This window comes from Poecilia reticulata, chromosome 20 (genome assembly GCF_904066995.2).
Source record: "Poecilia reticulata chromosome 20, P_reticulata-male-v2, whole genome shotgun sequence".
Lineage (NCBI taxonomy): Eukaryota > Metazoa > Chordata > Actinopteri > Cyprinodontiformes > Poeciliidae > Poecilia > Poecilia reticulata.
Genome location: NC_088849.1, coordinates 12,865,908 through 12,879,130, shown reverse-complemented (window position 1 = coordinate 12,879,130; position 13,223 = coordinate 12,865,908). Strand labels below are relative to the sequence as shown.

At 39.8% G+C, this 13,223-nt stretch overlaps 1 protein-coding gene across 2 annotated transcripts in view; it reads left to right on the top strand.

The window, feature by feature from the left end:
- The first annotated feature begins 489 nt into the window (after nt 1–489).
- pola1 (polymerase (DNA directed), alpha 1) overlaps nt 490–13,223 on the top strand; it is a 55,594-nt gene continuing 42,860 nt past the window's right edge. The window contains exons 1-26 of one of the 2 annotated variants that reach the window (XM_008438607.2): nt 490–651; nt 1,449–1,576; nt 1,852–1,948; nt 2,032–2,106; nt 2,184–2,299; nt 2,449–2,511; nt 2,596–2,697; nt 2,798–2,954; nt 3,041–3,212; nt 3,840–4,012; nt 4,124–4,236; nt 4,335–4,448; nt 4,537–4,611; nt 4,691–4,829; nt 4,925–5,079; nt 5,851–5,935; nt 6,249–6,310; nt 6,666–6,755; nt 7,298–7,414; nt 7,525–7,700; nt 7,809–7,938; nt 8,325–8,444; nt 8,542–8,632; nt 8,708–8,832; nt 8,928–9,077; nt 9,679–9,801. In XM_008438607.2, the coding sequence (XP_008436829.1) occupies nt 603–651; nt 1,449–1,576; nt 1,852–1,948; nt 2,032–2,106; nt 2,184–2,299; nt 2,449–2,511; nt 2,596–2,697; nt 2,798–2,954; nt 3,041–3,212; nt 3,840–4,012; nt 4,124–4,236; nt 4,335–4,448; nt 4,537–4,611; nt 4,691–4,829; nt 4,925–5,079; nt 5,851–5,935; nt 6,249–6,310; nt 6,666–6,755; nt 7,298–7,414; nt 7,525–7,700; nt 7,809–7,938; nt 8,325–8,444; nt 8,542–8,632; nt 8,708–8,832; nt 8,928–9,077; nt 9,679–9,801 (2,997 nt within the window). In that variant the 5' untranslated portion in view covers nt 490–602. Of the gene's footprint in view, nt 652–1,448; nt 1,577–1,851; nt 1,949–2,031; nt 2,107–2,183; nt 2,300–2,448; nt 2,512–2,595; nt 2,698–2,794; nt 2,955–3,040; nt 3,213–3,839; nt 4,013–4,123; nt 4,237–4,334; nt 4,449–4,536; nt 4,612–4,690; nt 4,830–4,924; nt 5,080–5,850; nt 5,936–6,248; nt 6,311–6,665; nt 6,756–7,297; nt 7,415–7,524; nt 7,701–7,808; nt 7,939–8,324; nt 8,445–8,541; nt 8,633–8,707; nt 8,833–8,927; nt 9,078–9,678; nt 9,802–13,223 lie in introns of both variants that reach the window. The other variant, XM_008438606.3, reaches the window with a different exon arrangement.

Here is a 13,223-nt window from a genome sequence, read left to right as displayed (position 1 = left end):
TAGACAAACATTTTATACTGAATAAAATTACATGGACTAGACTAGATAGCGAGATAGAAAAGGTGTAGGTTTAATTTGTTTTACATGAAAAGATTTTCTCTGTTAAATCAATTAGTACCTTTAAACAGCATACTAAACTGTTGTCCTCTGAAATTAAAATAACTTTCTTACTTTGGCAAAATAGAGGAGTGTCTTTATGATAAGCCTTTCTGACTAAATTAAAAGATGAAAATTTTCTCTACCCATTTCATAAACAAATAATAACAAAATAAAAATAATAGCTTTATAAATGTTTGAATGTTGGACGTAGCTACGTTTTAACATAATGATATAAAATGCAAATGAAATGTAATCCATCAGGTTAGTGAACTTCTTATAAATAACACAGCAAAACCAATTTACTATTTATGACTGAATTTAGATAGACCGATGTCGCCCCCTGCTGGGCACATTATAAACAGCATATCCGGTAATTGGCTTGACAGCAGCGTGATGTCATTTCCTGCATATGACTTTCCCCGGGAAGGCGCTTTGGCGCGGGTTGCTGTGTTGTTGTGCTGCTGTCATTCAGTTGTCGGAATAAAGACAAAATAACACAAGTAATGGCTCCGGTTGCAGACCCAGATAAAGACATGGACGTTCCGGACGGTGGTGAGTTTGTGTCTCCGGTTTTCCGTCACAGGACAGCTGCTTGTTTAGGTGTTCAAATTTAAATTATTAGCTAACACGACGGCTAGCTTAGTTTAACACTTGCTAACAGGCTTTGGCGTAGTGTACTTCATGTGTCTTTATGACGGGATTAGATAGACTCAAATGAGGTTTGTCACGTGAATCTGGTATTTGTTCTTGATAAAAAGGTGAAAAGGAACAATTAGGATACTTCAGAAGGTAATAGTTTCACTCAGCGTCATTGTTCGTTTCAGCCTTACTACAACTTTCCTCCCAAAAGAATTACCACAATGTGTCGCTGCTAAACAAATTTACCTGGCTGGTTAGCGGGTCATTAAAAAGTATAAAAACTTCTACAAAAGTTTAAAATAAATAAGAAATACCTCTGATGTGAAACATACAGCTGTGCTTTCACACAGTGCCAATCAGAAAGGTCACCTTAAAGTAGCAATTGTTGCTACATGTAAGGGTCATAAGGTTATTTACAAACAGTTTGTAAATATTCATATTACTATTTATGGTTTAATTGGCTCTCGTGGCCTTCATTGGAGAGTGGTCAAACAATTTTTTTAGTTTGCTTAAAAAAAAATAATTTAGTTTTTTGTTGTTGAAACTCACCTCTAATATAACCCACATCAAATAAGTAATAAAAACAAAATACCGTGACTTTTTTTATTCATAAAAGTGTAGAGTTTTAGTATTTTAATTCTAATTCTGTGTAAATGTAGCAGAAATGGAGGATTTTGTGTTTAAAAAAATCATTGTGTGACTCTCCTCAGATGAGAAGGGTGACGCCTGCAGTCTGGCCAAGTCTCGCTCCAGACGAGAGAAGCGGGAGAAGGTGGGCAGAAAGTCTGCGCTGGAGCAGCTCAAGAAGGCCAAAAAGGGGGAAAAGATCAAATATGAGGTGATAAAGGCAATATGTTTCTGTTTTGCATGCTTGTAAAGATTCTTTATGTAATTCATAAAACCAGTGGCAGGTTTAAATTTATTTATTTTTTTTGCTATGCTGTTTTTCTTCCACTCAACTTTCCATCATAGCGCTCGCCATTGAAGAAACTGTGGAAAACCCATTTATTTTTCTAGATATTAATTCGTAAAACTCAATTGAAGTGAACATTAGATGGGTTTTCTGCTGTGCTTCTCTTCAGTCTGCGTTTAGCTGGTGTTTGCCTTTTGCAGGTGGAGGAGATCACCAGCGTGTACGAAGAGGTGGACGAGCAGCAGTACTCCAAAATGGTGCGAGAGAGGCAGGAGGACGACTGGATTATTGACGATGGTGAGATCTGGTTTTGAGAAACCACTGCAGAGCACAGGCTGATGGAGGGTTCTTTATGCCAAGTAACGCCTTCCTTCTTTCAGACGGCACAGGATATGTTGAAGACGGGCGAGAGATCTTCGACGATGATTTAGACGACGATGTTGTTGAAAGCAAAGGTAACGAGCTGAAAATCCTTTGGAAGAATTGAAAAATACAGATATCATGTGCTTAAGTATTTGGTTTGTGCTTCCAGGAAAAGGGGGCGCAAAAGGGCGAGAGACAAAGAAAACTCTGAAGAAATCTTCGGTAGCGAAGCCTAACACTATTAAGAGTCTCTTCATGAACAGCAATGTTAAGAGGCCTGCAGAGGTCAGTATTTATGAGAATCTTTGACAAGATGTTCTCTAAACTCACTGCACGCTTAATCTCTTTGTCACGTATGCAGTAGATGGTTTGTCAGACATTAGATGATGTTCTTACATTTTTCTCATGTTTTGTAATTTTTTTTCCTCTTACAGAAAGATGTAGATCTGTCCAAAGATGACTTGTTAGGAGATATTTTGCAAGATCTACACAATGAGGTTTGTTTGAGTGGAGAATTAAACAAAACAAACATTTCCTGCTGCCTTTAACCTCTCTAACACCTTATTCATCTGCGGTTCCAGAAACCGTCAGCTCTCACTCCTCCACCTTTGGTTACTCTGAAGAAAAAGAAGACGGTGGGCTCAATCATGAACCCGTTCTCCATCAAACCTCAGATGCCAAAGGTGAAGCCATCACGTCATGACCTACATGTAGTTTTATTGCAAGAATCAGTCAGCGCGAACATCACAATTGAATAATTATGCAAACCCCCTAATGTAGCAGGAGAAGCCCTCAACTTATGGACTAAAAGCCAAGGTGATCCGACCTCCGCCTCTGGACCCGTCCCCCCAGCCTTCAACCCGTTCTCCTCCACCTGCAACAACCGAGGTTCTTCCAGAAAAACATGAAGCGGAGCTGGAGGAGCCAAACGAAGAGAGAGGTTAGATGGAATGTCAGGGGCTTTCATTACTTTTTAGTTGCTTCACTATAAGACAAAACCAATCTTGTTGATGCTGTCTGTTACAGAGGACGACAGTCTGGCTTTTGAGGGGGTCGATTTTGATGAGCCAATGGAGGTTGAGCATGAGGAAGAGAAGGCTGTAGCTAAAGATGAAGCCAAACTTGAACCCAAAGGAGGGTTGACAGCGACTGAAGTTAAAGTGGAGCACAAAGCCGAACGTCAGGATCCAGTTCTGCTGTGAGTTTGTGTCTGCAGCACTGATGCACTTAGAAGTTAGATGTTCTTCCCTAAGGATCAAGTTAATTCACAGGACAGTTCTGGTTTATCAGAACTGACCTTTACACCTAAAGTAACGTGTAAAGATCTGATTTTTTTTCTTCTTTTTTTTCCCCAAGTGCCTGGACATCGATCAAAACCAATTGAGCTAAAAAAAATGACTGGCTCTGAAATCATACAACCGATTTCTCTGTGTATTTCTCCTCTTAAGATATTTCTGACACATACAGTCCCATTCAATAAATGATTTCAATAACTAAATTCACTAAGAGAAGAACCATATAAAGATTAATGACACACAAACTGGTGTTTTCCAGCTTTTGTTTTGGTTAATTATGATGATTTTCCAATTGCAGCAAATAAAATATAACATTACAAGTCTGAATACAGCAGATCAAAAAAAAAAAAAAACTGAAATGTGTACGTAATAAAAAAAGTGCTTAATACCCATTTAAAGGTTCTTTTTAATAGGTACTTTTAATCTGACAAACGAATCATATCAAGATGCATATCTAGAATCACTATTAGAAAGAACATGTGAAATGTATGATGGTTTTAGAAGATATTTGTATTTTTTCTTGTTTTTAGACCCAACAGAGTTGGAAGCTCTTGGGGACAGGAGGCTGCAGGTGGAGTCAGTGAAGCTCCAGCGGAGGTGCAGGTCGACTCCAGCAAGCTCCCTCTAGTGGAGGGCATGGATGGGGAGCAGGTCTTCCGATTCTATTGGTTGGATGCTTTCGAAGACCCGTACAACCAACCAGGTGTGGTATTTAGGCACTTTTCATCAAAATTAACAAAATGTTTTTTTTTTCTTTAGAAGAAACATTGTTGAGATTTTCTAACTTGATGTTTGACTTTAAATTGCAACCCAGGCGTGGTGTATCTGTTTGGGAAAGTGTGGATCGAGTCAGCGCAGTCTCATGTCAGCTGCTGCGTTACTGTGAAGAACATTGACAGAACAATGTACCTTCTTCCTCGGGAATTCGTAGGTGTCGCACGCTCAGTGAGAACTGCAGTTGACTTATTCCTGATGAAAACTGCTCATGTCTGAACTGTTTTTATTGCCATAAAAAAACCTAACAGAAAACAAATCCGAAGACCGGAGAAGTGTCGGACCAACCAGTGGGGATGATGGACGTTTACCAGGAGTTCAACGAGCTTTCTGAGAAGTTCAAGATCATGAAGTTCAAATCTAAGGTCAGTATCGGTTACAGCTTCATTATTTATTTTATTTTATTTTTTGAAAACGGGCATCCATGCCTATGTTTTGCTTCTGTCTTTGCAGAAAGTGGAGAAGAGCTATGCTTTTGAAATTCCTGACGTGCCCAGTCAGTGCGACTACTTGGAAGTGAGATACTCTGTAAGCAGGCACACATGAGCAAAACTTCCTAAAACCCATCCCAGGTTGACGCTGGTTTAAGATAATTTTATTTTTACAGGCAGACTTTCCTGCTTTGCCGTCTGACCTTAAAGGGACTACATTTTCCCATGTTTTTGGAACAAACACCTCCAGCCTGGAGCACTTTCTTCTCAGTAGGAAGATTAAAGGCCCCTGCTGGTTGGACATCAAGACACCACGTAAGAACGATGCCATTAGTATCACTTATTTCTTTGATCAATGCTTCTAAACAATTTCCTCTGCAGCTCTAACTTCTCCACCTCGTCTTTGTTAGAGCTGATGAACCAACCAGTCAGCTGGTGTAAGGTGGAGGCTCTCGCTGTGAGAAGTGACTTGGTTTCTGTGATTAAAGATCTGCCGCCTCCACCCGTAACCGTAATGTCCATAAGCCTCAAGACGGTTCAGAACCCCAAGACGCACCACAATGAGGTTGGGATATTTGATGTAACGCTTGGAAAACATTTATGTAACAGTGAAACTTTGTTCTTCCCAGTAATGTGGAAAAATATTGATGTTTTATTTTTTTTCTAAATTGAGTTTGATAACTACAATGAAGTACTAGAGCAATTGTAGATAAATGGAGGAGAAAAAAATCTGGCAGCGGAAGATAGTTTTTACATGTTTACAAGATTAAAATGTGCATAAGTTGTATGTTTTTGGGAAATGAGGATACGATTTTATGATTAAAGACATATTTTAAATCTGGGAAATTCTCTGCCGTTTGCTACAACAAAATCTGTCATTTTTTTCGTGATACGTGGGAGATGTTCTGACACCAGAGCCCAGATGTACCACTTACACTTTGAAAATAACCAGAAATGCATCTATAAATTCACCATGTATCATTATGAATTTACATTTGACATGTTTGACTTTATAATCGCATTAAGCGACTTTCATGCAAATTCACTATTTGTTAGATGGTATCGTAGTTTCATGTTGTAAATGTATGTCTTTAAATTAAGAGATTCTTTTGGTAAATGTGTGAAATTAATCAAGAAATGTCTAAATATTTGGGTGGAAGCTTTCTATTCTGTGGCCAAATATATTTTTTCTTTTACCTAGAATTGCCTTTATACTCTGTTGTAGAAAACGCTTCTATATCCTGTATATATTTTTTAAAAAGAAAAAGTAATCTATGCAGTAGATTAACGGGGTTGATCACGTTTTTCGCTTCATGCAACATTCATTTTTCTGCAGATCGTGTCTCTTGTTGCGCTCATCCACTACAGCTTCCATATGGATAAAGCTCCTCCTCAGCCTCCCTATCAAACTCATTTCTGTGGTAAGTGTTAAACATTTTCTTCTGTTGGTATTTTGTTGTTATTCACTTGGGTGAAGCAGTGAATTTAAATAGTATTTTTATAGTCATAGCGCTCACATAGCCACACTCACAAACGCATAAACGGATACTCAGGTCGTTAGGCTGCTTGGGGTTAAGTGCCTTAACCAGAGACTGTTGTGATCCCACAAGTTTTTGAATTACAATACTTTCCTCATTGAGCCACAGTCGCCTGTAATGAACGAAGTTGACAAATTTGTAATAAAAACTTGGATGCGATTTCAAACAAACGGATTGTAACCATTTTTCTCCTCAGTGATCAGTAAACCATCTGACTGCATTTTTCCTTACGACTTCAAAGATGCTGTCAAGAAGAAGGTGAGTGACCACACATGGACAGACCCTAGCTTTAGCAGCACTGCTTCTGTTTATTTTAATAATTAATGGACAATACTTACCAATATGAATACCATTGAAAGATTTTCTTATATTGTGTAGCCATAATTTTAACCATCACTTGAAGCTTCTGCTCATATTTAAACCAATTTTCTATCCTCCTCCTTTTCTTTAAGACACACTGAAAATTAATTTCTCATTTCTCAATTGCAGTACAAATGATGTCCTCTAAAAGTGATTGCAAGCCCAGACGTTTTACTAAGAATACATTTTGCTGTATAAAATGAATAATAAACATTCCAACTGACCTCAGTCTTTTTTCTTCTTTTTTTTTTAGAAAGTGAAGGTGGAGATGGCAACTTCAGAGCGGACCTTGCTCGGCTGCTTCCTGGCCAAGATGCACAAGATCGACCCTGATGTGTTGGTGGTGAGCAACAAAACAGTCGTACAAGCAAATACTAAAAATCCACATTAATTTTAAGTTTGTCCGTCTGGTTGGGAACAGAAAGTACGATCCGTTTATTCCTGATGAGTGAATGCACCATACTGACACTTTGATGAGGAAGAAGGCTCAGTTAGCCTTTTCAGTATCAGGCAGATTTTATTCTCGTAAAGGAAGATATTCTCTAATTTAAAATTTTTTTTTTTGTAGCCTTTTGACATCTGTTCAACAATAAACTTCAGAATTTGACTGGTTTTCTTTTATCGCTTGTAGCTTAGCAGAAGGAACTTTTTGTTTCTTCTTAAAAAATGTTGAATTTTCTCAATAAAACTGGATAAAATCTGTGTTGGCGGGTCACTAGTTTGAGTCACAAATTGGACAGCTAATAGATTCTTTAAGAGATTTAGCCTTTCCGCCTAATTATACGTCACTGCCACCTGGAAGTTTCTGTTGTTCAGCTAAACAGCAGAATTTAGGGAAACCAGTATTCAGCGACCCTTTGAATCGTCACCTGCTTTCACCTGCAGGGTCACGATATTTTCGGCTTCGATCTGGAAGTTCTCCTGCAGAGGATCAATGTGTGCAAAGTCCCCCACTGGTCTAAGATCGGACGCCTCAGGAGGGCAAATATGCCCAAATTGGGGGTAAGAAAAACAGAATCAGAAGCAGTAATATGTTTTTGCAGCAGGTTTGTAAATAAATCAATCTTCCGTTTTGTGTATTCTCCGCTATGTTGTATTCCTGGCTTTTTCAGGGCCGTGGAGCGTTTGCTGAGAAGAGTGCAACGTGTGGCCGTCTGGTGTGTGACGTGGAGATCTCGGCCAAAGAGCTGATTCGTTGTAAAAGTTACCATCTGACGGAGCTCGCAGCTCAGGTGCTGAAGGTAGAGCGGGTCGCAGTCCCTCAGGAGAGCATCAGAAATCTCTACAGGTGAATTTCAAAGCTCACGGCTAACCCAAAGCGAGCTACTACCGTATTGGAAAGGAGTGAGGGAAATGAAGCTGGTCTATTGTAAAATGTGCCTCTTTTTCCTCTCAGCGACTCTCCTCACCTGCTCTACCTGCTGGAGTTGACGTGGACTGACGCAAAGCTGATCCTCCAGATCATGTGTGAGCTTAATGTGCTGCCCCTCGCCCTGCAGATCACTAGCATCGCCGGCAACGTCCTGGTAACATTCAACAATTCAACCTTATGCCTCTTCAAAACTCAGTTAATTTTGATTTCCTAAACTATGAATTACCATTTGTCTCTTTGGTTGATTAATCATGATCGTTAGCATTTTAATCACCTTTTTAAATCATCGTTCTAAATAAAATTTTGACCCGAGGGCTCACCCAAATGATCTGCTCAGTCGCTACATTTAATAGATTGAAAAAGGCTTTCACAGTTTCAGTGATTTTGGACATGGAAAAAAAAAGATGTAAAGTATATATTCTAGACACGAGTTTTGTCTAAAAACATCCAGGTATTGTCTCGTGGTGGTCTGTTTATTTTGTCCTAATTTTAATCTCTTGTGCTTCTAACTCTGAGTTTCTCTCTGCTGCCTCTCTCCAGTCTCGCACACTAATGGGCGGTCGCTCTGAGAGGAACGAGTTCCTGCTGCTTCATGCCTTCCACGACAAAAACTTTATTGTCCCTGACAAACCGTCCTTTAAAAAGGCCCATCTGGACACTGTAAGTGCTCATAGAACTGCACAAAAATGTACTTTTTTTTTTTTTTATTACATTTTTTAAACAAGTTTTTTTTTCCCCTGTGATTGGATTGATCCAGGTTGAGGGAGAGGACGATGCAGATGCAGGAAAGGGTAAGAGGAGGAAGAAGGCAGCCTACGCTGGAGGTTTGGTGCTGGATCCGAAAGTCGGTAAGTGTTTCCCAAAAATGTTGATTAGCTTTGAATCGAGTCCGTTTTCTGACCCCATCTCATTTGTCCACTCAGGTTTCTATGATAAGTTTGTGCTGCTGCTCGACTTCAACAGCTTGTACCCTTCAATCATCCAAGAGTTCAACATTTGCTTCACCACAGTACAGAGGCAGGCGCAGAACTCCCGCAAGAAGACCGACGTGAGTGAAACTCGCTCGCGTCCAGATGAATTACAACCGATGTGCTTCTTCAGGCAGATTAATAAGTCCCGACCTTTGTACACACTTCGTAACAGGATGATGAGCCAGAGGAGATTCCTGAGATTCCAGATTCCAACCTGGAAATGGGAATCCTGCCCAGGGAAATCAGGAAACTGGTTGAACGGCGTAAACAAGTTAAGCAGCTCATGAAACAACAAGACATCAATCCAGATCTCTACATGCAGGTTTGTCCTGATGCACTAGTCCTTGTTGAACAAAAGCATTTAATCAGTGTGTTTTATCTACATTATAACTTAGCAATATGTGACAAAGTGGTGAGTGATGATGTGTTTTAAATTCATTCTCTCAAATTCCTTTGAATTTGCTTCATCTTTTATTTCTTGAGCAGTTGGCGTTTCCAGAAGTATTCTCTTTCTTGAATTAAATATTTACTTTTTGTCATGTTACAACCACAAATCGAATGAATTTTATGTGACAAACCAGCCTAACTTAGTGCATCATAATGAAGCAGAGAGAAAATGACAAGTTGTTATCCAAATACTTGACAAATAAAATATCTGATGGTGATCCTTAGTATTTATAGTATATTCTTCCTTCTTACCTCTTACAACTAAATACAAAATGTTGAAAACCTGAAATCAGGTGATGTAACAATCCCCTTTAATATAAATGAAAGTTTGTGGTTGTATCGTGATAAAACATAAATACGTTAACTGGGTGAAAGTTGAACACGGCAGCATAATTTCTTCCTGAGAACACACGTAAAAAATCGTACGTTTTTCTTGTTGTGAGTTTCTAAGCTGTTTTCTGTTTCTTCCCTCTCAGTACGACATCCGTCAGAAGGCCTTGAAGCTGACTGCTAACAGCATGTACGGCTGTCTGGGATTCAGCTACAGCCGCTTCTATGCTAAACCTCTTGCTGCTCTGGTCACCCACAAGGGGAGAGAGGTAAAACTGAGCTGCTTCTCTGCAAGTAAATGTTTAACTTTCAGCGTCACAATTAATATTCAAGTCCTTCAAAGCTTCTACAATTACAATATTCATAGGAATTGGAGTTAGAGCTGCAGAACGTATCAAATAGCAAATCATCATCACCAATTTCAATATCTATAATATCAAAAATATATATAATATGGCAATAGGCAATACACTTTCAGGTGGCATGGACTCTGCTTTCCAAAGCATTTGGCCACAAAGAAGGACTTTCACTGTTCTTTATCCTCACCACCAATACAGACTCCAGAAGATTAAAATAGACATGGAAAGTGGAGGCAACTCTGTGGTGATGGAAAAGATGGAGGGGACCAGTGAAAATGTGGGTTCATTGTTGAAATTATCATTGTGAAATGCAAAAATGATGACTTTCTAAAATCATGCAGTTCCAAATGAAAAACGAGTTGCTTGGTTTTTGATCTATCATCCCTTTCCTTAGCTAGATCATCCTTCCTGCCTCTCTTTCCTCTTCTTGGGGTCAATAAAATAAAGTTTAGATAGGTGAATTGAATGACCTTGCTGGAAGCACTATGATTTTCATCCACAAGATGGCACTCTTAAGCCATAGTGCACATTTTCACTAATTTAAAAAAAATATATTTCTTTGATTTCTAAACTTTTATGTGTGGCCTCTATTACCTCATACTTGGTATTATTTTCCTTGAGAAATTTCTCCGTGTCCTCCTCACCTTTGGCTCTTCTCTGTTTTTAAATGTGAACATTTCTCCCCCCTCCATTCAGCCAGATCCCAACTCATGTTTTTAGTGTCTTTTATTTTTCAAATCTGTGACCTTTCCAGTGATAAAAATGCCAATAGATGCGTTATGAAATGTTCACGTTCTCCATTTAAGGGCCGATAGACGTGCACATCCAATAAATTTATCCAAAGCAGCATGTGTTCTGCATGACACAAACGGCTAAAGCTGGCATTGTAACTGAACACCACACATACACACACACACGCGCGCGCGCGCACACGCACACACACACACACTCCCATCATGTCAGTGATGGTACTCATGTTCATTTAATGAGCTCTAACGGTACAAGTCCTCAGCGGAGGCATCAGGCTTTGCCTCGGGGGACTCCTTCATTAAGATCCCCTTACACACTCATTGTGCTGTCTGACGGAGGGCAGGACACCAACTCGCCGTGTGTGTTTGTTATTTTGTCAGTCCATTTGTGCCTCCAGTCATGCTTGATGTTCATCTGACAGAGCTACATTGTTAAAATTGTGTGTTTGATTCGCCGGTGCAGGTGGGAATTTCTCTGCCTGCACACTTACAGCCGCTGTCTGTCACCAGCCAGAGGTGGACGGATTAATTACATTTACCCTCCTGCCTGCTTTGCTTCATCTCGGTTGCATCAACAGTCTTTGGCGATAAGTGGGCTATTTTTCCACTTTCCTTTGAATGAAAATATGGCCTCCTCCCACAGGAGTTGCCTTAAACAGTTTTGAGTTGTATTTAGTTTAGACAGTCTTGTAGGGAGCCCTTATCTAAAACTGTCAGTAATCTCTAAGAGTTGATGCTTTAGTGAGGTCAAAACTTAGATTGAGTGAATAGCGATTTAATAAAAAATAAAAAATAAAAAAAAAAGTTGAAATAGATCTCAACTATTTCCAAGTCTTAGATTTAACATAAAATAAATTTGGTCACATTTACAGAGATTTGCAGAACTATTGGTAACTTTTTCTGATTTTGTCACATTATAACCACAAAATAAATTTGTATTTCATTGGCATTTTTAGTGATAGATCAACACAAATGAACACATAACTGTTAAATCGGAGAGTTTCAGAAATGTTCAGAACTAAAAATGTGGTGAAGCGTGCCATGTTTATGAATTCAACCTCGCTTAGTCTACACCTTATAGAGGTATTGAGGAACCTTACTTATCAATTAGACTTTTTTTAAAAAAATTGTTACCCAACTTGAATATCTAAAGTTTGTTGTGCTGGATCCCTAAAAACATTGTTTTATAACATAACTACTTAAAACTTAACTTCATCCTTTACTGGCCTGGTATTTTCCTTGGTTTCCATGATGCTGTTTTTTTGCCAATGTTCTCTAACAAACTTCTGAAGTCCCAGAACAGATAATTTAACACTTAAATACAGACAGACAACTCTACAAGTGTCTGAATAAAGAGAACTGAATACTAAAGCATGCTGCACTTTCAATACCTTTAAAACCTTCAGGCAATGTGGCGACGTCCTTATTCTCCACATTTATGTGCAGCTTTGTGTTGGTCTATGAAATCCCAGCAAAAAGCATCAAAGTTTGTGTTTTTAATCCCTCAAATCTCAAAGTTCAAGGGGTGTGTATACTTTTGCAGGGCGGCGTATATTTTTGGTCGGGGTTACCTCTGATGTTTCCTTAAGTTACCTTCTGTGCTGAGGGGACAGTAAATATAAGTGGACTAGTGGTCTAGGGGGGGTTACTGCATTAGTGCATCACATACAGTGAGGAGTGATGTGACACATTGCAGAGCCGAACATCAAAAGGTCATCAGGAACATCTAAAACCCTCTGTGGGTTCAGTACTTAAAATGCGCCTCAGTTTGCTGATGTAGGGGGAGATCCTGCTTCACCCAGTCTTGGTGTTTTGTTTACTTTGTATCTATGATTCTGTGCGCAGCACTAGTTACGTTGCACACAACACAGGGACTTTATTACAAGATGGACCGATTGTGGTAGTTAGTCAAAGTTAAAACAGTCAGAGAAACTGGGTTGAGCTGTCCCCTGGCAGCAGATTTACACAGTAAAAAGTGAAGTTTGACGGAATTTCTGCGGTGGCCCGGAGTTAATAGAACATCGTGCGAGTAGTTCTCGGTAGTTTCCATCTGCAGCGAGCCAGAAGAGCCAGCTGGCATTTATAGCTGCGTTTCTAGTGTATTTGTGGGTATTGCCATTTGCACTCCTGCCCCCTTTTTAATCATCACATTTGCACTCCACTTTCATCTCATGATTTAGGAGGCTTTTTATTTTTATAATTGTAACATGTACACTGATCACCACTTTGTCCGCCGTGTAAATCCCTCCCCTCCCACCGCTCTCATCTGTTTGGACGGGTGTCCCTGGTGAATGTGCATGTGTTCTGTGTATTTATTGATTGGTCCGGCTCTCATCTTTCTCTCACTCTCGTTTTAAACCGAGGCCTCAGCGGAGCGGGACGGGCCGGGAGCCACGGCGGTTTCTCGGACCCCCGGCGGGTTTCAGATGTGGAGGCTTAGAGAGAGTTGACAGACTTTTGGCCGAAGTGCCTCAAATTAGCTTAAGAGTAACGAAAGCCCCCCCCCACTTATCCGCTTCTCAGAGTCTGACTGTAGAAATGTACACAGACGCACACATGTCACCCTCCGTGTACTACTGGCCG